Raw genomic sequence first — 27,313 nt, forward strand, 5'->3', positions numbered from 1 at the left:
GTAATATAAATTCCTTTAAGGTTTATAAAGTTATAAAGGAGGGAAATTTTATTTCTAATATATAAAAAGTTTTAGTTCTTAAATATTAATTAATATTAATAGTTTTAATAAGTTTAGAGATTACTTTTTTAAAAGAATTTAATAAAAATATTCTTTATTATTTTATATTTATAGAATATATTAGCTTTTTAGTAATTAATAAATTTTATTTAATATTAAAATAGCATAACTTCTAACTAAAATATTTAATATTAAATATTTTATAAGTAAGATTATTTATAAGTATATTATTCTTAAAGATCTTTATTATTTTAAAAGTATATATACTTAATACTATAAAAGTAAATTATAGCTTTAAGCCTTAGACTTAAATTATTAAAACGCTATTAAACTAACTAGAAATCTTTTTATAATTATTATAATTATAATATATAAAAATAAATATAATTAATCTATAATAATATTTCTTAAAATAAGCCTAATCTATTATTAATATCTTAAAAAATAATTATATTTATAAATTTAATAGTATAGATTAATAAGGTATATAAACTATTTTAAGTATAAATAAAGTAATTAAAATATTTATAAAAAATAATAAATTAAGTTATTCTTTATTATATTAATATATTAAAAAAAGATAAAGAATAAATTAAAAAGAAAAATTAATAAATTTTTTATTAAATATTATTATCTTTATATTCTTATTATAATTAAAGCTTATAGGCTTAGAATTAATAATCTAGATATAGGATATATTATTTAATAATTATTATTTTTATTAATATTAAAAATATTTTAGCAGTTAAAATATACTATTTATAATAAAAGGGGTTAAGCTTACTTTATATTACTTTATCCTAATTAATATAAAAGCTTATAAAATAATAAATAAAAAGAGAATTTATTTATAATTAGCCTAAGTTTAAGTATATTAAAAGATACTAATAAATAATAGGATATATTTAATAAAATATAAGTAATAATTAATAGACTTTATAGTAATTATATTAGAAAGTATATTCTTTTTTATTTTTAAGATAAATTTTTCTTATAAAAAAATTAAATAAAACTAAAGTTTTATTATTCTAAATATTACCCCTTTAGCTATAGATTATTTCCTTATTATCCTATATTAAATAAAAACCTTAAAAAGAATAGTTTTAAGGCTTATTATTTTATAACTTAATATACCTTAGCTATAGTCTCTATTCTATAGCGATTACCTAGTTATACCTATTATATAAGGTTATAATATAAATCTAATCTAAAAGTTAAAATTAATAAATATATATTATTAAATTATAATTTTTTTTTTTATAATAATTTTTTTTTTATTAATATTTTTTATATTAAAATTATCTTATTAATTTAGCTTTTTTAAATAAAATTATTTTATTTTATAAATATATAATAATTTAGAATAAATAGTTGGTTTTTATTTATTTAAATTATTAAAAATATTATATTATTTATTTATCTTTTTTTTAAAAAAAATTATATTATATTTATTATATTTAATATAGTAAATTAAATAATTAATTTTTATATACTTAGAACTTTAAGAAATATAATTTTTATAATAATATATAATAATATAATATTTATAATACTTTTTTTTCTTAAAAATATAATAATAATATTAAATATTATTATTAAAAGATTATATAATATAATTAAAAAAATTATATAATAAAGGAAATTAATAACTAAAAATAATTATATTAAAAAAAAAATTTATTATAACTTTATATAATAAATATAATTAAATATCTATTATAAAATAGAAATTATAATTATATTAAATTATAAAAAAAATAATTAAAGAAAAGAAAAAATAGCTAAAATATTTAAATATATTTAATTATTAAAAATACTAAGTAACTTTTAAATTAAATAAGCTTAAAATAATTAAAAATTAAATATTATTAAGTAAATTAAATAAAATTATATATATAAAAAATTTTATTTCCTTTTTTAAATAGATTTCTTTATATTTAATATAAGTTTTATTTTTATTATAAAATTTAAAATAATTATAACTTAATTTTATTTTATTATTTTATTTTTATTTATTTTTTAATTATTATTTATATTTTAAGAAAATTAATTTACTAATTTATAATTAAATTAGCTAATTTTATTTACTAGTTTAAATACTAAAATTATAATATTAAAAGGCAAGTAATTAATATATATATATATATAGAAAAATATTCTAATAATAATTATAATAAAATAAAAACTATAACTATATTAAATTATAAAAAAAAATAATTAAAAAAAGATAAAAATAGCTAAAGTATTTAAATATACTTAAGTACTAAGAATATTAAATAACTTTTAAATTAAATAAGCTTAAAATAATTAAAAGTTAAGTACTATTAAATAAGTTAAATAAAGTTATATATATAAGATTTTTTATTTTTCTTTTTAAATAAATTTCCTTATATTTAATATAAGTTTTATTCTTTATTATAAGATTTAAAATAGTTATAACTTAATTTTATTTTATTATTTTACTTTTACTTATCTTTTAACTATTATTTATATTTTAAGAAAACTAACTTATATACTTTATAATTAAATTAGCTAATACTATTTACTAGTTTAAATATTAAAATTATAATACTTTTAAATTTATAATAATTTAATTATATTATAAGATCTTTTAATAGAAAATTTTTAAAAATTATATTAAATTAAGTATAAAGAAGCTAAAAAAGCTATAATTTTTACTACTATAATATTAAATAGTTTATAAATAACTTATAAGATTTTAAAAAACTATTATAATCTTATAAAATTAAAAGTTTAATAAAAGACTATTTTAATATTAGCCTTTACTTTTAAAATAAATTAAATTATTTAGAATATTGTTTTTAAGCTATTTATATACTAGTTTTTTAGAAGTGTAGAAGTTTTTTTATGTTAAAGGTTTAGTTCTATCCTATACACGTTAATTGCCCTAGAATGTTTTAGCCCGCCGTTAGAATGATTAGATATCGCAAAGGTTTCAAGTACGAAGTTCCTCATAGCTTCAATCATCATAATTTCAAGAGGTCTTGCTCGCTTGTGAAGGTGCGATTAAAGTCAATAAGTATCATTCTTTAAAATGTTGAACCTAAATAATGGCCTCATGGACAGTCAGGGAAGCAGCCATACTGCTAGTGACTCGAGAGAGCAAAAATGCTTTGGGTGCGGAAAGCTTTAATATACTGTGTATTGGCATGTGGGTACATGGCGCCCTAATTAGCCCTTTGACCACTCCTCGCTTACTGGTATACTGTGACGAGCTTTCGCTTGACATCGGTGGAGAAGATGACGATACCATAAGGGTGAAATTTCGGGAAAAACCGACTAGGCAGGCTAGTATCAATTCATTTCCTCTCTCTATTCTATTCTTCACCCCGCTCTTCTAGCTCACTGGATCTCAGCTGGGAGAATCTGCAAATGGAACGCGGCTTTTAGCTAAATGTTCGACAGTCTCAACTCGGGTAAATAGAGAATCTAATCTCCGCTGCTGTAATTGTGGGAGCAAGGTAGTATCGAGTGTAGAAGGGTGATGGCGCCATAGCCATTAGCGGTACAAGCTCGGAGCCAGCATACCGAGATGGCATCAAGGTAGCGTTACTGGTTGATAGCTAGATTATAGCATCATTTCGAACGGACTTCCTACACTGCTAAGTCTTACCTACCTCAGGCAATGCATAATCATTAACACAACACGAGAGTCTCGCAATCCCATTACGAGACTTGAGGGCATATTCTTAGGAGGGTTGTTCCAAGCGATGTCACAGTTGTAGCAGTTCGATCGACACCTACATAATGTCTGTTCAAGATCAGGCTCAAATACTTATTACTTGTGAAATAGTTTGTAGTCGGGTGTAGGTTGTGATAAAGTTCATATAATATATTAATCCTGCATAGGACTATAGGGTAGACCTTGCTATAAAGATCCAAGCAATATCGAATTAACAATGGCGAGCTGCGAACAAAAAGGTCTCGACACTCCTTGCAAAAGATGCAGCAAGTGACTTGCTACGTCGTTTATTATACCGTTGTGCTCCTGTGCACATGAGATAAGATTTTCAGCGGCTCAGTTGACGGATATCGTACTGTGATCTAGGTAAATGAAAGTTTGTTTCTTTTCGCGGGCGATGACCTTGGCTTTGATTTGGTCTTTGGAGAGCAAGTCTTCTCGTTGAGTTCCTCGCAAGCGTTATCCTCTGTCCAAAAGGCTCTCGCAAGTCTTCTTTTCTTAGCACGACCTACTGAAGTCACAGGCTGCAGAGACACTGCCGCTCTCGGTGGCTTAGCTTCATCTGAGGGCCGGGTGCCTTGGGAAGGGTTAAGTGCTGATTCCAAAGATTGTCGTGGCTTGTCATCTGAAGACAGCTTAGCGATCGAGTCGAGTATTCCCTCCGAGTCGCTGAGAGCTTCATCACATAGGTTGGTTGATCACTATCATCGGCAGACTTCAAAATATTTCGGGAATTCTTGCTAGGGCTTAAATCCTCATTGCTTTTCGACCCACTTCCCAAAGCCTCTTTTCGCAGTCTCTGGATGAAGGCAGGCTCTACTGACTCTGAATCAACAGCCAATGGCAACGATAGACATACTCGAGAGACACAGCAGACCATAGTCGAGCTTCTTTGAAGCCATAGTCATTTCAGATGTACTGGCAGCCTCAAGTTAAGCTGTTAGCAGTGCAAAATGACGGTAAAAACCCTATCTAGCTAATGATGACCATCTTCCTATCTGCTAGGGACGCCTCTTCTGGCGAAAATTGTTAAGAGCGCGACAGCTTAGCTTAGAAGAGATGACCCCCTAGCCAGTCCAGATAATATACAGCGTTATGATCGGAAGTGCGCATTTCCACTTTCAAGCAGCCTATAGATTGGCCGGTTGGAGGGTGTGGCCGGTAGGGGGGTCAACTCTTCTGACGCCAGAACAAGTTTGGTAAGGCGCAGGACTTGGCAATAACGAATCTTCAATTGTCCGCATTGGCCTGTCTGGTACGACTCCTCTTAAATGAGCAGCAGACTTACGTTACAGGCCCGCTCGTTCAGAAGTTCTTTTTGTTCTTTCTTTCGATCAGTGTATTATCAGTGAGAAACCTGACGAACTCGGTGTCTACAGTCACTTAGCACACACAATCTCCGCTCAACCTCCTATCAACTCCTACTGGCGAAACACAGGCGACTGAAGCGCGGCCGAAGTACCATTGCTTTACGATCGCGGAGTTGGATGACTATAACCTTGTTGACCGTGTGAAGCGAATACTACATTGTGGAAATAGATACCAGTGGCCGAAGTCTCTCTTCGCCCCTCGGAGGTCCTCACCACACTGACTGGCTGCTACCACATGCACGACCGGCTGTTGCCTGTGCGGGGAGTCTAGGACTCTTCTGCAGCTTCACCTCCTCCGCTCAAAAGCACATGTCCAACCTCTGGAACACTGCGCTAAGCTAGTTATACCCATAATGGGGATTGTACGGAATATAACAAAGCGCATACCGTCATCTCCGAGTCTTCCTTCCCTCCACGACCTCACGAATGAGAAAGACCGATTCGTCCCTACAATATCTTTCTTTAAGCGGCGCATACGATTGAGGGGCAATTCCAAAGTATCGGTGCCCCTTGGCATAGTACTTCTCTTTCCCCTGATCGTTATAATATTAATCATAATACTGGTTGCAAAACATAATTCCTCGCCAGGAAGTCTCATGATGCCGGCTGGAGCTCCACCTGCTATTAGGTGCGTTCCTGCCCTGTCAAGGACGGTAGCATAGGAGGTGCTGCTAACGCTCTTCGTAGGAAGATAAGCGAGAGACACGATAAAGTATTTGTGACAGGATGTCTAGAGCCTCAAGTAGATGGTCCAAGGGCCAATGCTGTGTTCGTCGTGCTTGCTCGAAATCAGGAGCTGAACGGAGTGGTCCAATCAATTAAGTCGATGGAGCGACATTTCAATCGATGGTTCCACTACCCTTACGTCTTCCTCAATGATGCCGATTTCAACATGACATTCAAGGAGACTGTTATGAATCACACAAGTGGAAGCGTTGAATTTGGCAAGATTGACCCAGGGATGTGGGGTTATCCAAATTGGGTCAACTTGGACACGGCCAAGGAAGGCATAAGGAAGCAGGGAGATGCTGCAATCATGTATGGTGGTATGGAGAGCTACCATCACATGTGCAGATTCTACTCTGGGTATGACCACTTCACTGCAAGTATGAGATGCAAATACTAAAACTCAAGTCTAGATTCTTCTATAAGCACGAGCTTTTACAGAAGTACGACTGGTACTGGAGGATTGAGCCGGACGTCAAGTACTTCTGCGATATGACCTAGTACGTCGCATTGGTGGCAAAATGTGTTCACTATTGCTAAACATTGCAGTGATCCCTTCATTCACATGGAGAGAGCGAACAAGACCTACGGCTTCACCATTGCGGTAAAGGAATTACGGGAAACCGTCCCGAACATCTTTCGGTATGCTTCAGCATTTAAGCGTATCAACAACATTACCTCCAATGGCTTATGGGAAATGTTTGCTATGCCTGCAGGCGCCTCCCTCCCCGAAGACGACCCGCAGTGGCAACCACCCAAGGAAAAAGTACCCGAGGACCCAAACGCATTACCAGAGGAACTCTTAGACACGGAACCAGGGCACGGAGGATTACCGGAGGTGGACCCCGACGCCATGGAGGGCGAGACATACAATATGTGCCATTTCTGGAGCAATTTTGAGATCGCGAGGTTGGATTGGTTCCGTAGCAAGGAATACAATGACTTCTTTGACATGATGGACCGGAGTGGCGGCTTTTGGATGGAAAGAGTAAAGCGAATGCTTTGTCTCGTGCAAAACAGATTCAGCTGACTGTGTGTTAGTGGGGAGATGCGCCCATCCATTCGCTTGCAGCAGGCGCCTTGCTCGCACCGAAGGACATTCACTATTTCCGAGACATTGGCTATAGACATACCACCATCCAGCACTGTCCAGCCAATGCCCCAGGTAACCGACAACTTGCTCGCCCACCTTTTCTTGAGATGACTACTGTGGACGATAAAGAGAGGATGAGAGAGGATGAGTATTGGGAAACTTGGGACTCGGTGAAAGAGAATGGCGTTGGATGCAGATGTAAGTGCGACACAGACATCGTGGATGTAGAAGGAAAGCATGGGAGCTGCCTGGCGGAGTGGGTTGAAGTTGCTGGGGGTTGGGCATCAGCGTAGCTCCTGGCAGAAGGAGTTCAATTCTTGCAGCACTTTCGACCATCAAATTTTCACATTAATGTTTGAGCTTTATGACCAGCAATTGTGGCAGCATGAAGTATTGCATCGGACGGCGTCGACTGATAACCTGTATATATACGAGATACATTTGAGGGCTTGATCGAGCATGGAGTATGTAGAGTGAAGGTCATTTGGACTCTTATTAAACTGGTTGGCAGTATCCGTATCATTCCCTGCTCGATGTCCACGACGGCTTCCAATAAAAAGTTGAAAACTTCGTGGCAGTAGAGTCCTTATTTTCTTACAGGGATTCCCAACAAGGTTGCTTATCTTAGCTTGGGGATAAGCGCAGTTGGCGGGCAAGGCATCACCCCACCTTGTCATTCAGCATTCCTTTACATTGCTTGACACGAGATACAAAGCTCTGAGATGTGGTCATGACGCAGATTAAAAGCTCACTGAATACATTCAGACGTTCTACTTGATATCATTTGTTCCTCGGCTGGGTGACGCACCCCGATGTTGCCCGTCACAACACGTGAATCTGGTCACTAGCTTCTGATTCATAAGGTTAGCTGCCTTGGTCGTGACTTCTGAAAGTGTCTACTCTACACCTCGCTCTGTTCTCTACACATCAAGCTTCTCCTTTGTATATGTTGCCTTTCCGTAGGCTTTCCACGTGGCTTCATGACATCCCTAAGCCACTCCCCCTCAAGTGCTCGACTCTAACACGATCACTTCTCTGTTTCTTCTCACCTTTGTGAGCTGACCTGATGCAGTCACTAGGTGGAACGAATTTCTACGGGGACGGTCCAGAACTTTCGCTCGAATTTCCCACTTTGCCTGTCCAGGGTAGCCCTGCTCGGTGGCTATCTCGGTCTCAGCTCATTCCAATGGCCTCGCATACCAACGACGATAGCTCAGCCGATGAGGCTACCAGCTCTCTTGGAGATAGCGCCTACGACTTCATCGATGACAGAAGTGTGATCACAACAGATGATGAGAGTCAAGATGGTATGACTGAGTCTGTTGCCTCTAGCGATGGCCTGGAAGTTGGCTGCGGCCATGAGGAGAGCCCGAATGTTATGGACCGCGAAGATGAAGGAGCGCAACCAAACTCTCAGGGCTGTATCCAGCAAGAAATGATCTCGAACCCTCAGACTCCGGAGACTCCCATTCTTAAACCACGAGACGGTTCATTCAACAACCTGCAGACTCCCGATGAGCACATATTATTTGAAGAGCCTAGTAAGACAGAGTGGACATCTCGCTGCCCCCTGGAGGTATCATTCAACTTGGGAAGTCTTCCAACCGACAACACCATAACGACGGAATGCCCTCCGGAAGAGCTGACAGCAAGTATCTGCCAAAGTATGGCCAGCCACCAACTTAACCTAGGTCATGAATCCTATCGGGTCTTCTATGTCGGAGATTCTTCACTGAGAGAACCAATAATTCAGAAAATTGCATCGGCATTGGCTGCAACTCCTCAAGGATTTGCGCTGAGCTCTTCCAATACCCGCACCTCTAAATTCAACGTCATTCCGCTCCCGCCATTCGGAGATCATTCCTATCCAGAAGTTATTCTCGTAGGCTCAAGCGGCGTCGAGCTAGAAGTTGAAGAATGCAAGCAGACGACCTTTCTTGAAACCCCAAACGGGATCGACATCTTGCAGATAACTCTTGCCGATGGCTCCACCCTCAGCTCAGCACACGAAGGAAAATCCTTCAAAATGCTGGAGGATTGGAAATTGCCTGACATTGCTGTGTTCAGTATAGGCGAAAGAGACGATGATCAAGCCAAACGAGACCTCCATTTGGCTCAGATGTTCATGAGTCGTCATGCTGTACCGTCGCTTTTTATCAAGGCCTTACCCCAGTGGGAATCACACGCGGATGCAATGACGCTCAATCACATGACACCTCACATCTGCTTGAGGGGCCAGACGCCGAAGATTCCTGAATCGTATACACTGAAGCGCCTGCCAGTCGACCTGAACACGTTCTTGAAGATTGATGCTGGTCAAATGAATCGCAATTTGGCTTGTCTGGCCGATGTCAAAGGTTTTATGAATCGCGAACGAGTGAGCAAGGCAGACATTCCTGCAAGTCAAAAGCAGAGCGATCCACTCATCGCATACTGTCCTCAGTTGTTGCTTCCCTACGCTCGAACCCTGCGACAGAAACTGCATCAACCTTGGGCTCCGCTTTTTGGCCTTTTCTTCATGACTTTCTGCGTGGTGAATGTCGCGATCATGTTTGGCTCACATGTCTCAAACTCTGGCCGACTAGCAGTCCAAACCAATGGAACATCGATATCCTCCTGCTCATCACCAAAGCCAGCTACTGTCACTTCAACTCCTCTCCACTCTTCATTTACAACAAGCGGGTCAATCATGCCAACTTCGGTATGCCATGAATCATCGAAGCAACAGTATCCAGGAACCGACATCACCTCTCTCATTCTGAATCCTGCCTTGCAATCTAACAATAGGTCAGAAAACTTCCAAGTTCACGTCCTTGGAGATTGCCATATTGTGATGATGCCCCCGTACTGGTTCGCCAAATCGAGAGTGGCCCCGACCCTCTCTTATAAAATTACGCGGAAAACCATGGCATTGCCGTACAAGCATCTAACCCTGTTCAATGGAGTTTGTGCACTTCAAATCCCCCGCGAAGAAGCCTACGGCGTGCTCAATGTGGAAGTTTGGACGGACACACGACCATTCGTTCACCAGAATTTTGGAGTTGACTTCGGCTCGTACTGGCTCAAGGTCGCAGCGTGGAAACGAGCAACTCGGGCTCTTAGCACATCGATGCAGACAGAACTCAGTCAAATGCATGTCGGCCTGATGGCCGTCTTTGACCGGACTAAAGAGGACCTTTCAACGATTGTGCGAAAGAATAAACGGATCATAGCTCGGCAGCCTAGTGTTCAAAAGGGCAATCTTGCGCGACGTTGGAAGCAGGGAACAACATTGACAGATATCGTCTTCACGCAGACAAGAGATGTTGCTCGTCATCTGTCATACCGTTTATATTGCGGCAGTAGTGTGGCATCGTCTAATTTTAGGTTACTGAAGAATACCATCGCATCTAAGCTAGGAGTGTTTCCAGGAAGCAAGATCACTACATTGATGAAAAATGTGAAAGCGTTTCGAGCGACCACAGAGAATATCAACCCGACAGCATCGCTCAAGGGGTTCCGGGACTGGAGGTCTACGCAGGCCCGTAATGTGCAGAAGACGACACTGAAGACCTGGTGGAAGGTGAAGGGCGTACCAAAGTCCCTGATAACTCAGCTCAAAGACACCGACGTTAGACGGTCCAATAAGGTCTCTCGATCAGAATAGTCAGTTTGTGGTGGGCGTCTCGGTATCCTTCAAAGGAGCTCATTCATTATCATGTAGGGTTGTCGATGGCTTGTAAAGCTCTTGCAGATAGTCCAAATATATATGTATTCCACTGATCTCTCCGCCTTGAAAGCCTCTTCACATTTGAATTCATATCTTTATTGCAGGCACGATTCAAACCTGAGGCCACAGGTAAGCTTTTACAGGTAGGCACCAATCAGGGGCCTTGCCTGGACGGGACGACTAGTGAAAAGCTTGGCATTCCTACGTCAACTCAGAACGCCGCTGCACGCATGAGCTGTTTAGGAGCTTGGGACTTGTTCATTCTTCAGAAATTTGTTGAGGGTGCTCAACGTATTTTGAAGAACGGACTTTGAAATTGTCGCTGCCACTTATCAGACAGCAGGAATCCTTCCGCCACAGCACCAGCTATGTCCTCAACAGAATCTAAACCAGAATCAAGCAAGGAAGAACACACGACGACATACACCGGCATGGCCAGCTCGGCAGCTGGAACTGCTGCAGAGACTGCTACAAATGCCGCCGCGGGTGTAAAAGACACAATGTTTAGCATGTTTGGCGGAGGCGGCGGCGCAAAGAAAGAATCCAACGAAGCCAAACCGGGGGAGGAGGATAGAAGCGGAAGTGCTAAAGCTATAAAGGAGAAAGAAAAAGAAAAGGACCAGGAAGAAGCCAAAGAGGTTGGGAAAGGGAACGAAGACGGTGTAAGAATGCCTTTATATGTCCCCTCTCTTGCTACTTGCGGCCCCATCCCGTAGAGCTTTGATTCAGGAAGCGGCTTCTTACCCGCAGTGACCATGTGACATCAGCTTCTAAGATTTCTGCTGCGTCGTGAAACTCCCTCTTCTCATAACGCTTGTAATTGCATTCGAGCCTTGCGTGCCTCCTACGGCTCCTGAATGGCAAAAATTGAACAACGCCTTCAAGAGGAAATGATACTGATTATGCGCTTGACCGCATAGGATGACGCGCCCGAATCGCCCGAGGTGCACTTTGAGCCTGTAGTCCACCTGACCGAGCAAATCGAGACAAGGACCAATGAAGAACTAGAGGAGCAGACATTCAAAATGCGTGCCAAATTGTTCAAATTTGATAAGGACTCACGTGAATGGAAAGAGCGAGGAACTGGAGAAGTGAGACTTCTAAAGCACAAGGAGAATATGAAGACTCGGCTCGTCATGAGGAGGGACAAGACTCTGAAAGTCTGCGCTAATCATTATGGTGTGTAACTCTCGGACGACCTACACTTTTTCCAACGAAGATGAGATCTAACAGAGTATAGTGGTTCCGGATATGAAATTGACAGCTAATGTTGGGAGTGACCGAAGCTGGGTGTGGAACGCCGCTGCAGACGTGAGCGAAGGCGAGCCAGAGCCGGTAACGCTTGCCATCAGATTTGCGAATAGCGACAGTAAGTCTATGCTTGTACTGTCACGTGCTTACCTTTAGTCACTAACGAGGGATGGTCCATCTGCTGACTCTGATCCTAGATGCAAAATTATTCAAGGACGCATTTGAGGCAGCACAGGAGGAGAACATGAGGTTATTCCCGCAGGAGGAGAGTTCGGAGGGCAAGGAGCCAGCTCCGGCTGCAGAATCATAGCCCAAGACAGATTTTGAGAGTAGTAGATAGATATGCAGTGTCATAGCTTTCCAAATATGTTCTAAAAGGGGCTTTGGGCATCAAAGTTCCCCGGGGAGGTTGTGGCGCACGCTTAACGCACCCGGTCGGTTCAGCCCTATGAAAAGGCGAGAGGTGCGGACAAAACACCCGCCCATGCTCCTACCTTTCTATAATCACAAGGGTGGCGGCATGATCAGAACTCCGATCAATCTTTCTTAGCTTATGTATGCTGTCTATGCACTATGCCTGAGGTAAGCTCGATCAGAATTTCAATCCTATCTGTGATTTAGAAGAGGAAACACCACGAATTTCATTGCTAAATTATTGGTGGGGTCCGTTCAGGTTAAGAGAACAGTCAAGTTTGTCACACATCAGAGGATTGTGTATGATGGACTCAACAGTCGTCGCCCTGGCACGGATCATTAACATACTCTCAGTGACCAATCTAGCGAGCCACCATTACGAGAATGGAGTGTCGAGATCTTCCTGTTGAATCAACATGGGGAGCAGGTCCCTGCCAACGTCTTTGAAAAGGCGGTCTACAGATTGCACGAAACGTTCAATGAGCGACAGACCCAGAGTATGAAGTTTCAGCGCTTTGTTGCACTGCGACCCACACTTTCCTGCACCGTGACTAACGAGATCGCCAAACAACAGCGTTCAAGCGTCCGCCTTTCAGAATCAATGAGCAAGGATGGGGGGAGTTTGACATGCTCATCACCCTTACTGCCGTGGACAAGGGAGGCGAGTTTCCATTACAACATGATCTGAATTTTCAACAAGAGCGCTATGAGTCGAGACACTCGGCCGTGAGTTTCGCCCGGAACGGTTTGTGACGCTGCACAGGATGTCAACTGACTTTTGCCCGCTCGCTAGATCTTTAAGAATCCCAAACCTACGCTACTAAATCTACTCAAAGATTCAGGACCCATACCTGGTGACGCGAATGGCATCAAGGGTGCTGACAGCGCCAAAAAGAAAAAAAGGCCAGACAAAGGGGTAGGGTCATGCTCTTTTGATCTGCTTTTGGGGTCCTTTGGCCTATTGAAAGACTTTGAAGCTAAGCAGATCTGTGATTAGATTGACATGGATAAGCTAGCGGATAACTTGCAGCGCATGAGCGAAGATGACCTTCTGCTTATTGTGCAGATGATACATGACAAGAAGAGTCCAGAAACGATGACAAAGAACGACGTAGAGCGTGAGACGATTTCCTGAGAACCCCTGGGTGATTTGGGGTACATATAGCTGACAAGATTTTGGGACAGAGGGGGAATTCTCAGTTGATCTGTACACTTTACCTGACAGTCTTGTACGCGAACTGTGGGATTTCACCGTCGAACATCTGCCAGTCAGGTAATTGTTTCGATTGGAAAGTGGAGGTACCCATGAATCAAACCATCTGCGGTGATGCTCAGGAGTCTCGAGTGTGAGCTGTAATGCTTCTGTGACTCGAAAGACCGATGCAAATCGTCGGCAGGCCGGGGCCGAAAGGAAATTCTCGAACATGTGAAGGTCAAATAGGTAATTCGGGGGCTGCTAAATGATGATACTTGATCGTGAAGTAAAGAAAAGAAGCTTTGAGGATGCTAATGATTGACGCCATGGATGCATACAAAGAGCCTCAACCTTGCCTTTGGGTTTTCTCGGTCTTGTTTGGAAAAGGCGACCTGGTCCCAATGCATCATCATGCCTCAATAACGGCGATGGGCCCCCAAAACTGTCAAGAAGATCAGGATCTCGCGTCCTTGATCTTTGATTCCGTACTGTCAGCCGCTTCTGCATTAGTAAAGTCCTCCTTTATCCTGGTTGTAAGCGAAATGGAGATGGGTCACGTGACTGTGCCGCCCCCTGTCGCAGATCACCTTTATTTACGCGATGACGCGGATTATTTACCGAACGTCTGCACATATGACACTGCTACCATAACACCCTACAAGCAATTGATTAAGGGCGTCTTCAAGAGCATGGCGCTAGATCGCCGAAGGCTTCCTGGTTGTATGTCTGAATTCCAGGCTCTTAAATCCTCCGCGTCAACGCCGTCGCTGCGGTCCCGGGAGTCTGAGCTTGTAGAAATGGGTCGTACTACCCCTGATAACGGTGCTGGTAATGTAAGGGTGGTCGTTCGGGTGAGGGGTTTTCTGCAAAGAGGTGTGTCTGGAACCCTATCGACTTCCTTGTCATACTGAAGCTTCACGCGCAGAGAAAGAAAGAGGAGCCCAATGCCTCGTCCAGATGAACCCAAAAACTCAGGAGACAATCCTATTGATACCAAATGCTACAGACGCGGCCAACTCGCGTACTCAGAGCAGGAAGATCATGGAGGAGAAACATTTCACATTCGACAACTCTTTTTGCTCTCATAATCCAAACGCAGAGCACTATGCTCACCAGGAAGAGATATACAACGCTTTAGGGGAAGAGTTCCTTGACCACAATTTCGAAGGCTATCACACATGCATCTTTGCTTATGGACAAACGGGTTCTGGAAAATCATACACAATGATGGGTACACCGAGTGAACCAGGTCTGATACCGCGGACGTGTGAAGATCTTTTTCAAAGGATTGAGTCGTGCGATTCAACCCACATATCTTATACCGTCCGGGTTTCGTATTTCGAAGTCTATAACGAGCATGTTCGGGATCTTCTTGCACCTGTGCAACGCTCTTCAAGCGAGCATCCGTATTACCTTAAAATTAGAGAATCTCCTACCGAAGGCCCCTACGTGAAAGACCTCACAGATGTCCCCGTCCGCAATTACGCAGAACTCCTTCGTTGGATGCGTCTTGGAGATGTGAGCAGAACGACAGCGTCGACGAAAATGAATGATACATCCTCTCGTTCTCATGCGGTGTTTACCATCATGCTGAAGCAGATACACCACGATATTGCCACTGACAGCACCACCGAGAGATTGGCACGTATTCGTTTGGTCGATCTTGCAGGAAGCGAACGCGCAAAAGCTACTGAAGCCACGGGGGCTCGGCTTCGCGAAGGAAGCAACATTAACAAATCACTGACTACTCTGGGTCGTGTGATAGCCGCACTGGCAGACCCTCGGCACAGCCGCTTGCACAATGGGGGAAGAAGCAGAAGTAAAGATGTTGTGCCATACCGAGACTCCGTCCTGACATGGCTCCTGAAAGATTCCCTAGGTGGAAATAGTAAAACGGCCATGATCGCCTGCCTTGCGCCATCGGATTATGACGAGACACTCAGCACGCTCAGATACGCGGATCAAGCCAAACATATCCGTACACGAGCCATCGTGAACCAAGACTCCGTTTCGGCTGCACAGCGGGATGCGCAAATTGCAGACATGCAAAACACCATTCGAGAATTGCAGCTCCAGGTCAGTGTAGCTAATCAGAGTGCCAATGAGCGGATGGCACGGGGACGAGAGGCATTGAACGCGGCTGAGAAGGGAGCTGGTGCTAGAGATGACAAGCTGGAAGAGTATCAGAGTAAAGTCGAAAGGATGCAGAGAATGATGGAAGAGGAGAGGCTGGTTGGTGAGAGCAAAATTCGCCAACTAATGGAACAGAATGAGGCATTGAGATTGCATCTGAAATTGGCGGTGGAGAGTCTCCGAAATCCTATCACAGTCACACCACATACCGAAATTGAAGAGGATGATGTCGGCATAGATAGGGACCAACCAATTGGCAAAGGAGAAGCGGAGTTCGCGGCACAAGAAGAGAATACGAGGCCCGTACCCGAAATAGATGAGGACGAGGGTTATCATGATGACGAGAGAATTGAGGCCGAGGCTATTGAGATGCAGATGAGGATGGCGGAATTGCTTAAGGATCTTGGTCTGTTCAAGAGAAAGATCGCCGATGATCATGAACGTTTCAGTGTCGACTCAGAGAAACCCGCTCAGGGAGGATTAGGCGTGATGTGAAGGGTGAGGAGAATGCAGCTAAGTTGACGGTGATTTTAGCATAGTATTTAGGAGGTCAGAAGCATTATTCAGAGTGGAAGGTCTAGTCTAGCGTGAAGAATCATTACATTTCGAGATAAGGAGATCTTCTTCACCGCCTTGTCTTGATTCGAGCGATCATCCTTTCAAGCTCCACACTTCCGCCAGGTCCAGCTCGCGTTCGAAGGTCTTCCAAGCCGTCAACGTCTTTCACTTTCACCAACTCTTCGCCTGCCAGTTGCACCATTCCACATTTCATCCACATCTCGCATCGTTCCTTCGAGGTTAGCCCTGTACACTTCGCGACAAAGACACCACCAGCAAGTTTCGGGTTCCCTGCACCAAACACTTCGTTGAAGTATGCTTCCCATCCGATCGCTGACTTCTTGGTCTTTGCGGCGCCGTCTTCTAGCTCGACGAAGTTGCGCGCTGCTACAAGGGCGCGGAGACGTATCCATTCGTAAATTTTTGGGGGCATGTGGAAGTCTTGTGACAGTTTTTGCGCGCGCTTAGTTTGTGCGTGTAGTATCAGTTGATAGGTGGTGTGATTAAGAGAGAATCCAGTGTACTTTGTCTGATCCTCCGACGCAAGCTCATTATCGAGTGTTGCCTGTAGACGTACGAGTGAGGATGCTTCCTGGAATATCTTGAGAGTCTGTGAGGAAATTAGGTCTTTGCTACTATCCGCAAGAAGCTTTGATCCGAGCTTCAGCTTATCATTCTTTGTCTGGGCCGCGGTTTGGAAGAGGGCTTCGGAAAAGAGGAGATTCGCACTATCGACTCTTCGATCGTCCTGATAATAAAGATCCTTCAGCAGCGATTGATCTTGTAGACGTGCAGAAGATTCGACAAGGGCAGTTGCTAGAGGACGGCTGCCAAGGGTGCGGAAGAAAGAAGCTAAAGGAAGACTCTTTTTCAGGTGCAGCAAGACAAAATAAACAAGATCAGTGTCACCTGAAGCGATGGCCTTGTCAAGGGCAAGTTCGTCTTCGGACATGGATAGTAGAAGCGGAACTTGCCTACCAGCACGAGACTCGTGATGTAGCAGCTTTGTGGCTAGATAGCTGCGGCCCTCATCATAGGCAGCACGAGCGATGGTCTCGAAAGAGATGCCGCGCTTTGAAGCTAGCCGGGAGACGACTTTTCCACAAAGAGCTTCCTCGTCTGCTTGAGATAATCGAACGCTTTGCGAAGCCCAATGAACAAAAATCTTATTCGTAGGTAGACGAAGGAAGTTTGATAACCGCAACGCCAGACGGTACTCTCGCCTGTTAACAAGGCGCTGGATCAGTTTCTCTGGTGTCAGAAGCTTATACTGATAGTGAGTCATTGGTAACCCAACTTTGTAATCTCGAACCGCATTTAGAATTCGCAGCGTTTGGCACATCTCAACAAAGTCGTCACTACTGTAAAGGTCAAGGACCGACTTTCCAAAGGAGGCAGCCTTTAGTAGCTGCTTCTGCCAGGTGGCGTCATATTGTTGTCCAGCGGCCTTCACGCAAGTGGCAACTGCGTCAGGTAGATTGGGCCGTATCAGCTGGATGTTCTCATCCGCGTTGGGTGATTCTTTCTCCAGTTGTTGCGCAGCATCCAGTAGCACCGAAGCTGCGGATGTCGAGCCAATGTTGAGAACCTCCTCGGATGTATCTGACCTTTTATCAATTTGCTAAACATGAAAAGGAGTTAATGACGCATTTTTTCTTACCTGGGACTTTCTGCAGAAACTCGCAGATTTCATTTGTGATGAGACGTATGCCATCAACATCAGGAAGCATGTGGACCCAGTCATCGTAATAGTATCTAGGTATGCTTGTTAGACGGTGTAGGAGGAAACAGCAAGCTCGAGGTTTACTTCAAACTGGAGCCATCCGGGCCTATCAGATGCACTTCATCTTCCCATGCAAGTAACACAGAATCGTTGCCACACCATTGTAAGTCATTTGGTACGGTTTTAATCTTCGAATCGTACTCGCCAAGTTTGGTTTGGAAATCGCTCGTGATGATCCATACTTTGCCATCTTCCGTATATAGTGTCGTGTAAAGTCCGTTGGGTGATACAGCAATATGCTTAAACGGGCCATTAGGTAGAGCTCGGTCTTCAGCTTCTTCCGAATCAACAGCATAGATGGTACTACCTACGGCAAGAAGGACTTCGACCGACCTAGACAGGGTTTCTGCGGGCGGAATAATGGTCCATGAATGTATGGTGTCCGTTGGGGGTACGGCAAGACGTCTCGGCCTAGGCTCAAGGTAATGCGTAACTGCAATCAAGTGTTGATTGGATAGCATGGCAACAAACCCCTCAGACCAAAAACGACATGCTTTGACACCGTGCTCTACAGCACCCTAGTCCTTGTGTTGTGAGCGAGTCGCGCCTTCCAGCATGATTCCGGTGAACTTACATTGCCAAGGGAGAATTGGGTGAAGTCAGATTGGAGGTCATAGTAACATCTCACAATGCCGTCCTCTGAAACTGCGATCAGATTTTCATTCTCCGACCACCCTAGCCCTCGTATTGGGCCCCTATCCCACTGGGCTCATTAGCAATCCCTACGTTGCAGCTTCACTGGGAAAATTATGAATGACGATCTTCACATTTATTCGCCTGATGAGCTTTCCCGCAGAGCTGTAAATATCGATGCAAGGTTTGGTAGACTGTTTCGATCGATAAGTCTGAAGTTTCCCTTGGTCACGATGAAGCGCTACTAGCTATCAGTATTGTAAGATCGTTCAGAGAACCTTCTGCAACGTCTACCTATAGCTCCAGCATACGGAGCTCCAGCAATAAGATGGTTCTCAAGCTCTAGATCTGGGTCGAAGATTGCTTCATACAACTTAATTTTACGGTAGAAACTGTCACCAGCCTTTTCCCAGCCGGCTGTAGGGCCTGCCATATCAGCCAATCCTAGCACGGCTAGGAAAAGTTACTTGGCTTCTGGATGTGCAGAGAATAGGTCGAGATAATCTATGCAGAACACCGTTTGGCCCATGTAATCTTGGTAAGGTATTTATAAAGCCCACCTAGAAATCAGTGAAAATCAGTGAGCCCGAGGAGCCCTACAAGAGACTTTTAGCGCCGCGAGCTCCCTCCCAACCTGAATGTCAATTGAACTAGAGTACTGTTCTTGATAACATCTCAACAAAGACTGCTTCAATTTGCTATCTGAAATCGGAGAACAAATGTTTAATTCAAATATGTCCATTGATAATATTGAAATCCTATTTGCCCTAGTTTTCAAGCATTTCAGGAAACGACGCTAGAACTGGGAGGGGAAAGGTTTTCCCGCGCCGACTTTCCGCAACACTTCGAGAAATTTACTAAATCTATATGAGACTAGCGTGACCTCATATTTCAATTCCGAGCTAGTCTGACGAGATGCTTCAGGCCATGACGCAAATCCTCAGGTGGTAAAGCGTGTGAGAAGTTCTTGTGCTGAGGTAGTCTCAAAGAAATCCGGAAGGGCTTCTAGTCAGATAATGACTGCGAATTTGGCCGAGAAGGTGCAGAGGCTGACCGACATCGATATCGCCTTACTTCTAAGCTCTATTGCTCAACAGCACTGTCTTATAGGAACTGATTCTCATAGCCTTGATCAGCTGACGAATAAGCTCAGTCTGGTAGCGTGATCTGCAGAGTATCTTTAAACGGACCGCTGAGTATTTACATAGACTGCACGTCATACATTTGGTTTGTCGTGTACGGTCGTCCGATGTGACGAGTCTACGGTTGTTGAAAGCTTTGCTTCAGCTCTCTTGTTGAAGCAGGATCAAGATCGACCAGACGGCAGTCCCTACGGGACAGAGCGCTCGGCTCCCGAACAGGTAACGAAGCTTTCTTCACCAACACTTTATGCATACGACCTGCTTTCTTAAGGGCAAGATCCCAATTTTATAACTCATTGCCTGCCGTAATTAAAATCGCTCTCTCCTTCCCTTTTCAGTCTTTCAAGAATATAAATTCCAATCAAGAATCGTAACTCGGGAAGAATGTGATCATTCCAATCGAACAGAAGCACTCCCTTTTATAATTCTACGTGATATCTTTCGCAGGGCCAGTCAATTGACATCAGAGAATGTGAGCTAGTCGTCTTCCGCCAATGCTGATTCTAGATGAAGAGTGCATACAGGATTCCTAATATTGTTATCCTCTCGGGACTCTCGCGTGCTAATGACAAAGTGCAAGTCCAAGCTCTCGAGGTCCGTCAGGAGTGCTTTTACACCTTTTGAACGCTGATTCTGACCGGCCAAGCTCATGCGGACCAAACGCATCTTCACTCACACAGCTATCCATACAGCCCCGAACATCTTTCTGCTCACGATAATCCAACTCACATCCGAAGCGCCGTTACTAGGCCATCTTGTTCGCCGTACCTACGCTATCTAATTTTTACGTATTGCTCACTGTGCGTAGATTGATCATATATTCATATCACATCACCACGAAAACCAAGATGCCTTGCCAAATACTGATAGCCTCACCGAAAAACCATTGTTGACCGAAGCTGTGAGTAGCCCTTTGCGGTAGAGGCCTAATTTACCATGATTAACAGCTACATTTTAGGATATTAAAGCTGCCAGAGACCATATGGGCAGCATAGAAATGAGCATGGAGGTAAAGAGTTATCTTCATAATGTCGTCGTTTTCCTGCGTACACACAGAGCGGTTGGCGGGGGCGTCTCACCAATTGCCACAGTACATCTTGATCTTCTTGCCAGGCAAGTCGCGCTTCATAGCATGTTGACTGTCCTTTCACTGATTGCTGCAGGTGTCTTGCTCCCCTTCACAATCTTGCGTTCGTAGTTCCCTCGTTCATTGGTCTGGCTGCAAGGAAAGTGTACCCTCATCGGATCCGGATCACGAAGCCTGCTGCAGAGCCGAGTATGCAGTACGGTAGCCACTTGGCTGCGGTTATGCAGCTGTTGGAGGATTATACGCCGGAGAGAGTAATTGAGGAAGTCCTCGATCAGGTTGAGGCGCCCCCATGAGCTACCTCAGAGTCCCAGTCTCACTGAGCCCCTATTGAGCACGAATGTCCACGATATTAGCGGAAGGGGATCATAGCAATCGCTGCCACTTTGGGAGCCGGATCTAAGGGGCCGAGGGGAGAGTAAGACGCGCTTGGGATGTCAGAGGAATGTCCGATTGACTCAACAGGACAATACCACTTGAAAAGCGGCACTGAGCATGGGAGAAACAGCGCAATCGAGGAGTGGGAGTGAGTGCAAGCTGTGAGTGGTAGGAAGAGTCCGATGAGTGAAGCGCTAGGACGTCGGACCAGCAGGAGTCGTTTTTACATTTGGCCTGAGGCAGTGTGTACAGCCTTACTCTGCTTGTGATCTAGTTTGGCCCTGTGCTTCTGACAGACGAGCATACGCGTGAATGAGCAAGTTCCTTGTGATTCTTGAAACTAAATGAGAGAAACTCTGACTTGGGCATGCAAGCCAAGTCTATATTGGGGGGTCCTACAGCAGCAAGATGACTGATAAGACCTTCTGCGTTGTATGGACTTTCTTCTCATTTATCTAATGAGTATCAGTCTCCTCTGCCATCCAGTGCCCTGCATTCACTCCGCACCGTCATCCTGTGGTAATTCCAGCCAGCAGTCTTTTTACATCTCGTCACTCTCATATGCCGTTGGCAATAAGCGAGCGAGAAGGAAATCTCTGGGCGAAGGCTAGTAGAGCAGTGTGATGACGCCTCCTCCAAAGCCCAACAAGAGTATTTGCTCAGTCTAGGGAGACCCAAGCATTTCAGATCACAATGATGCACGAATTTCAGATGCTGTGCACTTGTAGTAGTTGAGCAAGGGTCGTTGCAAGAGCCCCTCCGGTGGGCCATATACAGACGCTACTCACTGAAGCCTTTGAAAGTACGCCAAAGATGGCGGGCCTACTTAACCGGGGTCCCATTATATTCATACTGTCGGTGATGTCCCTGATACAACTTCCACGGGGTCGCCTTTTCCTTTTGCAGATGACGACTCCTCACCAGGTTTCATGCATGGATGGAAGCTCTGCTATGGCATAGCCAAATCTTTGGGGCCCACACAGTGAATACTATTGTGCCTTAGCTGCTGCTCAACAATCTTGCTTATGTTTGGAACATCCATATTCTTTCAAAGCTTATGCTTTCATGTGGCATCTCTTTTACAGGATTGCTCGTCAATCATTATCAAATTCGTCATTCTTTGATGTCGATGGAGGCACCCAAGCATGATCCCCCTTCCAACTACCATTGAAGTAGTGATGGACCAGAACCTTCTCTGGCGCTGGTTTGAATCCCCCCACTGAACCTGGTGTCCGGCGCCAAAAGAATAGATTGGCAGTATCACGACTTCTCCGACTAGTCTTGGCTCCGTCATCTTCGTAAAATTCTGATATGTGACTTTGCTCCGAGTGATATCTGAGGCATAATCGAAGAATGCAGCCGTGAGCGCGCCGGGCCCGGTGGTGTCAAGCACCTGCTGGACGCTATGCTCCAAATCTCCAACTACATTTTCTTGAGCTTTCGTCATCCTGCGCACGTTATTTATCACTCTCTTTACGAGAAACCTCATGAAGGGCTGTCCAGGTCTTGTCATTATAGTCCAGTTGACCAATTCAAAAAGATCTTCACCACCATCAAACGTCCTGCCATCAGGACCAAATTTGTTGTCAACCTCTACCCCAAGGACGACACCAGCTTGTTCTTCAATATCGAGGGGTAACCATTGGTTTATGGGCTTCTCACATCCAACATCAAGGTCACTGTAGAGACCTCCATCTTTCAACAGAATGAGGTATCGGATCAAGTCAGAGCGCATGATATAGTCCTGCATCTCAAAGTACACTTTCTCAACGTCGGTTGCAGGGTACTGCTTTCTGACGTACTCTTCCATCTTCTCATCCGTCATGAGCTCCTGCTGGTAGTCCGGATTTTTCCAGCGCCAGGTGTTGTATACCTCTCTCTCCTCTTTATAGAGATCATAATCAGGGCGTTTACTGGTCTGCCAGATGATCTGAGGCCAGCCTCGGCCTATGAGATTCTCATCTGAGGTGGAAAGGGCAGGTGCCCCTTGCCGAAAACGCACAGACTGACGAAGAGAGGCAAACAAGCCAAGTCGAGACCCGAAGAACGAGCCACAGACGATTAATACTGTGAAGAAAATGATCAGACTTCTGAAAAACGTTGAAGCTCTGATAGCGGTCATTACTGAGGAAAGCACGGCAACAATGACTAGGAGACATCAACGTGTGTTAAGCCAGAAGACCCTCAAGGGTCACTGAGGCCGACTGCGGAAAAGCTTTCTTGACCATGTGAGGAAATCTGAAGATTATATTGGCTGCTTAGAGCTAGAGAGAAAACCAGCATGCCAAGGAATGTGTAAATCATAGGGCCTTCCATTGCCGTTGCACCTGAGCCCTGAGCAGCTCGACGAGGCGGAGCCTTAATTACATGCCTTGTCAGTAAGGAATGGGTTTGACGAATTATATGCAATTGTACGAATGGGGCGCTGTGGAATTTCAAGGCATATTAGACATTCGTTATTGTTCGCTCAGCCATTACTTGCTACCTAGGCCCAGCTCTACAATTTTTATGCGCTCTAAGTCTTATCGATTATCAGAATATCTATATACAGTTCGAAAAGGGTTGATGACTGATGCCGTTAGCTTCAAGTTGTCTTCTTTGCACATGTGAGGAAATCCTTATTCCAATGAGGAGGAAGACTTCTCCAGCAGCCTGAGAGCTCTGCTCGAACGCGATCGCTTGAAAGAATGGGACAAGTTAACAGAGGAAGCCATTTATGGGGCTTAATCCAAGGTGTGCTGGTGATGGTGATGAGAATGGACTGATTCAGCGAAGGGGGAGTTTGACGTCTTGTACACCTTTCTTCACCACTTCGTTCAACCTCCAACGTGGACGTTGATATTCCGCAATTTCCTTCGGTTTCGCAGTTCGTTTCCATTCTTGTTCCATCTCGAGCGTGACACCCTCAGGTAGTGGTCTCGCGCCTCCTGCAATGCCTGAAGAAAATTTGAGTTGGAGGAGGTCGCCAATCTCGTTGCATGCGTTCAGGAGCCTGTCGAGGTCGTCCTTTGTGTGTGCGGCAGACACGCAGAAGCGGGCCCTCGAAGATACTAGAGGTGTCGCAGGATACCCCACAACGACGACCGATATCTTTCGGCTCAGCATCTCGTGGGAGAAAGCTGGCATCTTGGCAGGGTTATAGAGTAGTATGGGGATGATTGGAGAATCATCGTGGCCGTAAACAATGAATCCGATGCGTTTCAAGCCCAAACGCAGATACCGGGAGTTAAAAGCCAACCTTTGCAACCTTTCCTCGCCTTGCCCAGGCACGATATCGCCAGCGATGATGCGCAGAGCTGATGAGATCTGAGCAAGCACCGGCGGAGCAGGGGATTCTCCATATATTGATCCAGCATTTGTGAGTCGCAACTTCGCAATCGTGCTTTTACTCCCTGCAATGTATCCACCATTGGCGCCAAATGACTTTGTAAGCGTGCCCATTAGAATATCAACCTCGGAAGGGTCAATATCGAAGTAGTCGCAAACGCCTCGACCCCTTGGCCCAAGAGCACCAATTGAATGCGCCTCGTCGACAAAGAGGTTGAATTTGTATTTCTTCTTCAATCGAATGAGACCGGGGAGGTTGCACATAGAACCTTCCATAGAATACAGGCCTTCGACAACTACTAAAATCTTTCGCCATGGCCTGTGTGTCCTTGGCTGTCCTTGGGCAATAGAGTCGCGGAGAACCTTTTCTAGTGCGTTCATGTCATTGTGTTTGAACATACTGATCATTGCCCCTGATAGACGCGTCCCAAATCTGATAGAGGCGTGATTCAGTTCGTCAGAAATGACAAGGCATCCGCTGCCTATCAGGGCTGGAAAGGCGACTGCGTTTGTGCCGAAGCCCATGGAGAAGACCATGGCAGCTTCCTTGCCTACAAATCTTGCGACGAGATTCTCAACATCAAGATGCAGATCGGTGGTACCAACATCATTTCGTGGGCTTGTAACGGTAATCCCATACTTTTTGACCTGTTCTTCTACGAAGTCCGCACATGGGCCTTCGGATTGAGCAAAACCTAGATAGTTGTAAGAGCTCATGTTCAGTGTCTCGGTTGTTTTCCCGGTATGCTGAAACGTTAGATTGAAATCGTCAGAATGGCGATCGATCAGTGTGATAAATCTACCTGGTACTCCCGTCACAGGTCTTGCGAAGCAATCATTGATCCGCATCTTCAGTCTCCGGACGTAAAAGTTGTCAAAATCACTATTAAGAGGTGCATATCCGTCTCTTGCCTGCAAGTGACGATAATGCTGAGGCCTGAAACGCTTTCCAAAGTAGTCCCGAACATGCCCGAACGCAATCAAGATCAGATAGCTGATGTAAGTCGTCAGAAGATAGTAGTAAGGAGGCTCATCCATGACAGGTTCTGGAAAATCCTTCCCCACATGGCGACTGGTGTATCTGTGTGATGAGTGACCAAGTGGGCCAAATTGAGCATGCTCTTTTGCCTTTTTGCGCATGTCTGCTTGAGACGGAGGAGACCAAAGCGTCGTAGGGCCAGCGTCTGTATGAGAGGTCGAGAGGGAAATGGTCGGCAAAGAGAGAGAAGGGGAGCTAATATGCTGCGGTGAGGAGTTCAATTGCTGTTGCGAACCAGCTGCCAGTTTCAATGCCGTCGCCGCAGTATGGGATTCGGATTTTGCTCGAGGAATCGTAGCGAAGAAATTGGCAAGTTTATTCATCTTAGGAGTAGACATCTTCGACCCTATATCATTGAGATCTGATGGCTTCTCGGTGTATGGGGGAGGAGGCTCCATAGGCATTGCCATGATGGTAGGAGCGCTGCCCCCGCCAAAAGGATTCATTTGTCTTCGGGGCATGACTAGGAGTGGGAGGACGAGTCTGATAAGTGTCTCGAAGCAATCGTATCGGGGCACCCGAGCCTTTGCTATCAATCGATTGTGACTGAAACTTGTATTACCACAGCTGAGGATGCGCAATAGCTATCAATGAAACCAGTAAAGATCGAATGCGGCTTGATTGCCCGATACTAGTGAGGTTGTGAAGACCGCAATTGACTTTCACTACCGATAAACGATAGAAGACTTTGCCGGCTGAAGATCATGTAAGTGAGATGCTTCGTTGTTTGTCGAGTGCGTTCAGTCAAATCGAGGATCCGGAGTGCAGCCGAGGCCCGTGAATGCGCAATCAGTGTCAGAGGGGATTAGACTTGCTGTCCAAAAGGCTGATAATATATTAGAATTATAGGTATCGTCTATGCTGTCGTCTTGAGTTCATTGTGCTATCCATAGAGCTCCGAGCGAAATCCGTAAGGAGAGGCTTTGGGTCGCGACTGCCGTAATTCAATGGTCAAGGTGGAAACAAAAGTTAGGATTCTCAAACCCACGGCCGCGACGCACACCAATGCTGAAAGGAAATAAACCAATGTCAAAAGAAGGTGGGTGACTGTAATCCTTATGTCTTATGTAAGGAGGCAAGAGGAAGAGGAATCTTCGGAAGCGGCGGACTTTGATTATTGTTTCCGCCAGCCGCAAAAAAAGGAAATGACACCTCTCTTGGCGCTTCAGCGCCGTTAATTCTTAGGCCCCGTTTAGTTGCACAACCTAGAAATCAGTTAAGTACTAATACGTAGTATTCAAACTTTATCATTAGCTCAGACTTACTAAAAAGACGAAAAGCTCTTTGATTTATATATACGGTTTTGATAATTTCGTCTTTTTTTAGATAATTTAGATAGTATTGTTTAGTTATTCTCTTAATATTAAATATATGGCTATTAGATAAAGTACATAAACACTATATAATGTTGACGTCGCATTACGTGGAACTAGAAAATGCTATTCTTTTATATATTAATTAAGGAGAGTTAGCTCTACAATAGGCTAGAAATCACTGGCGGTCGAGGGTTGGTGTGTTTGAACGTGGCTACGCCAAATTCAATTTTAGGGGGCATCTTAGGGAGGGGTACCTGGGAGAGATGCCTATAGGGGGGCCACATAAGGCTGCTTTCCCCCTAATTCGCGCCTGTAATTTAGCGTGGCCACGTTCAAACACACCAACCCTCGGGTGCTGGATTTCCGGGTTGCCAAATGGGGCCTTAACCTTTCGGG

At 43.9% G+C, this 27,313-nt stretch overlaps 6 protein-coding genes across 6 annotated transcripts; 3 read left to right on the plus strand and 3 right to left on the minus strand.

Moving 5' to 3' along the window:
* Positions 1-5,959: 5,959 nt before the first annotated feature.
* KY384_004861 (uncharacterized protein) lies at positions 5,960-10,598 on the plus strand (the record flags this gene model as incomplete). Its single annotated transcript, XM_044813364.1, has 5 exons — positions 5,960-6,219; positions 6,273-6,359; positions 6,409-6,847; positions 6,901-7,150; positions 8,032-10,598. The coding sequence occupies 5 exons, from the start codon at positions 5,960-5,962 to the stop codon at positions 10,596-10,598; spliced, it is 3,603 nt and encodes a 1,200-aa protein (XP_044669642.1).
* Positions 10,599-11,029: 431 nt separating this feature from the next.
* On the plus strand, positions 11,030-12,222 carry KY384_004862 (uncharacterized protein; the record flags this gene model as incomplete). Its single annotated transcript, XM_044813365.1, has 4 exons — positions 11,030-11,323; positions 11,582-11,840; positions 11,902-12,030; positions 12,110-12,222. The coding sequence occupies 4 exons, from the start codon at positions 11,030-11,032 to the stop codon at positions 12,220-12,222; spliced, it is 795 nt and encodes a 264-aa protein (XP_044669643.1).
* A 1,841-nt stretch (positions 12,223-14,063) lies between these two features.
* On the plus strand, positions 14,064-16,149 carry KY384_004863 (uncharacterized protein; the record flags this gene model as incomplete). The annotated part of the gene is made up of 2 exons (XM_044813366.1): positions 14,064-14,354; positions 14,479-16,149. 2 exons carry the CDS (start codon positions 14,064-14,066, stop codon positions 16,147-16,149), a joined length of 1,962 nt encoding a protein of 653 aa, XP_044669644.1.
* Positions 16,150-16,279: 130 nt separating this feature from the next.
* On the minus strand, positions 16,280-19,061 carry KY384_004864 (uncharacterized protein; the record flags this gene model as incomplete). The annotated part of the gene is made up of 5 exons (XM_044813367.1): positions 16,280-17,814; positions 17,873-17,967; positions 18,020-18,513; positions 18,763-18,869; positions 18,923-19,061. The coding sequence occupies 5 exons, from the start codon at positions 19,059-19,061 to the stop codon at positions 16,280-16,282; spliced, it is 2,370 nt and encodes a 789-aa protein (XP_044669645.1).
* A 3,237-nt stretch (positions 19,062-22,298) lies between these two features.
* On the minus strand, positions 22,299-23,357 carry KY384_004865 (uncharacterized protein; the record flags this gene model as incomplete). Its single annotated transcript, XM_044813368.1, has 1 exon — positions 22,299-23,357. One exon carries the CDS (start codon positions 23,355-23,357, stop codon positions 22,299-22,301), a length of 1,059 nt encoding a protein of 352 aa, XP_044669646.1.
* A 644-nt stretch (positions 23,358-24,001) lies between these two features.
* KY384_004866 (uncharacterized protein) lies at positions 24,002-26,062 on the minus strand (the record flags this gene model as incomplete). The annotated part of the gene is made up of 1 exon (XM_044813369.1): positions 24,002-26,062. One exon carries the CDS (start codon positions 26,060-26,062, stop codon positions 24,002-24,004), a length of 2,061 nt encoding a protein of 686 aa, XP_044669647.1.
* Positions 26,063-27,313: the final 1,251 nt, after the last annotated feature.

This window comes from Bacidia gigantensis, assembly GCF_019456465.1.
Source record: "Bacidia gigantensis strain McMullin 20006 chromosome Unknown contig_244, whole genome shotgun sequence".
Classification (NCBI taxonomy): domain Eukaryota; kingdom Fungi; phylum Ascomycota; class Lecanoromycetes; order Lecanorales; family Ramalinaceae; genus Bacidia; species Bacidia gigantensis.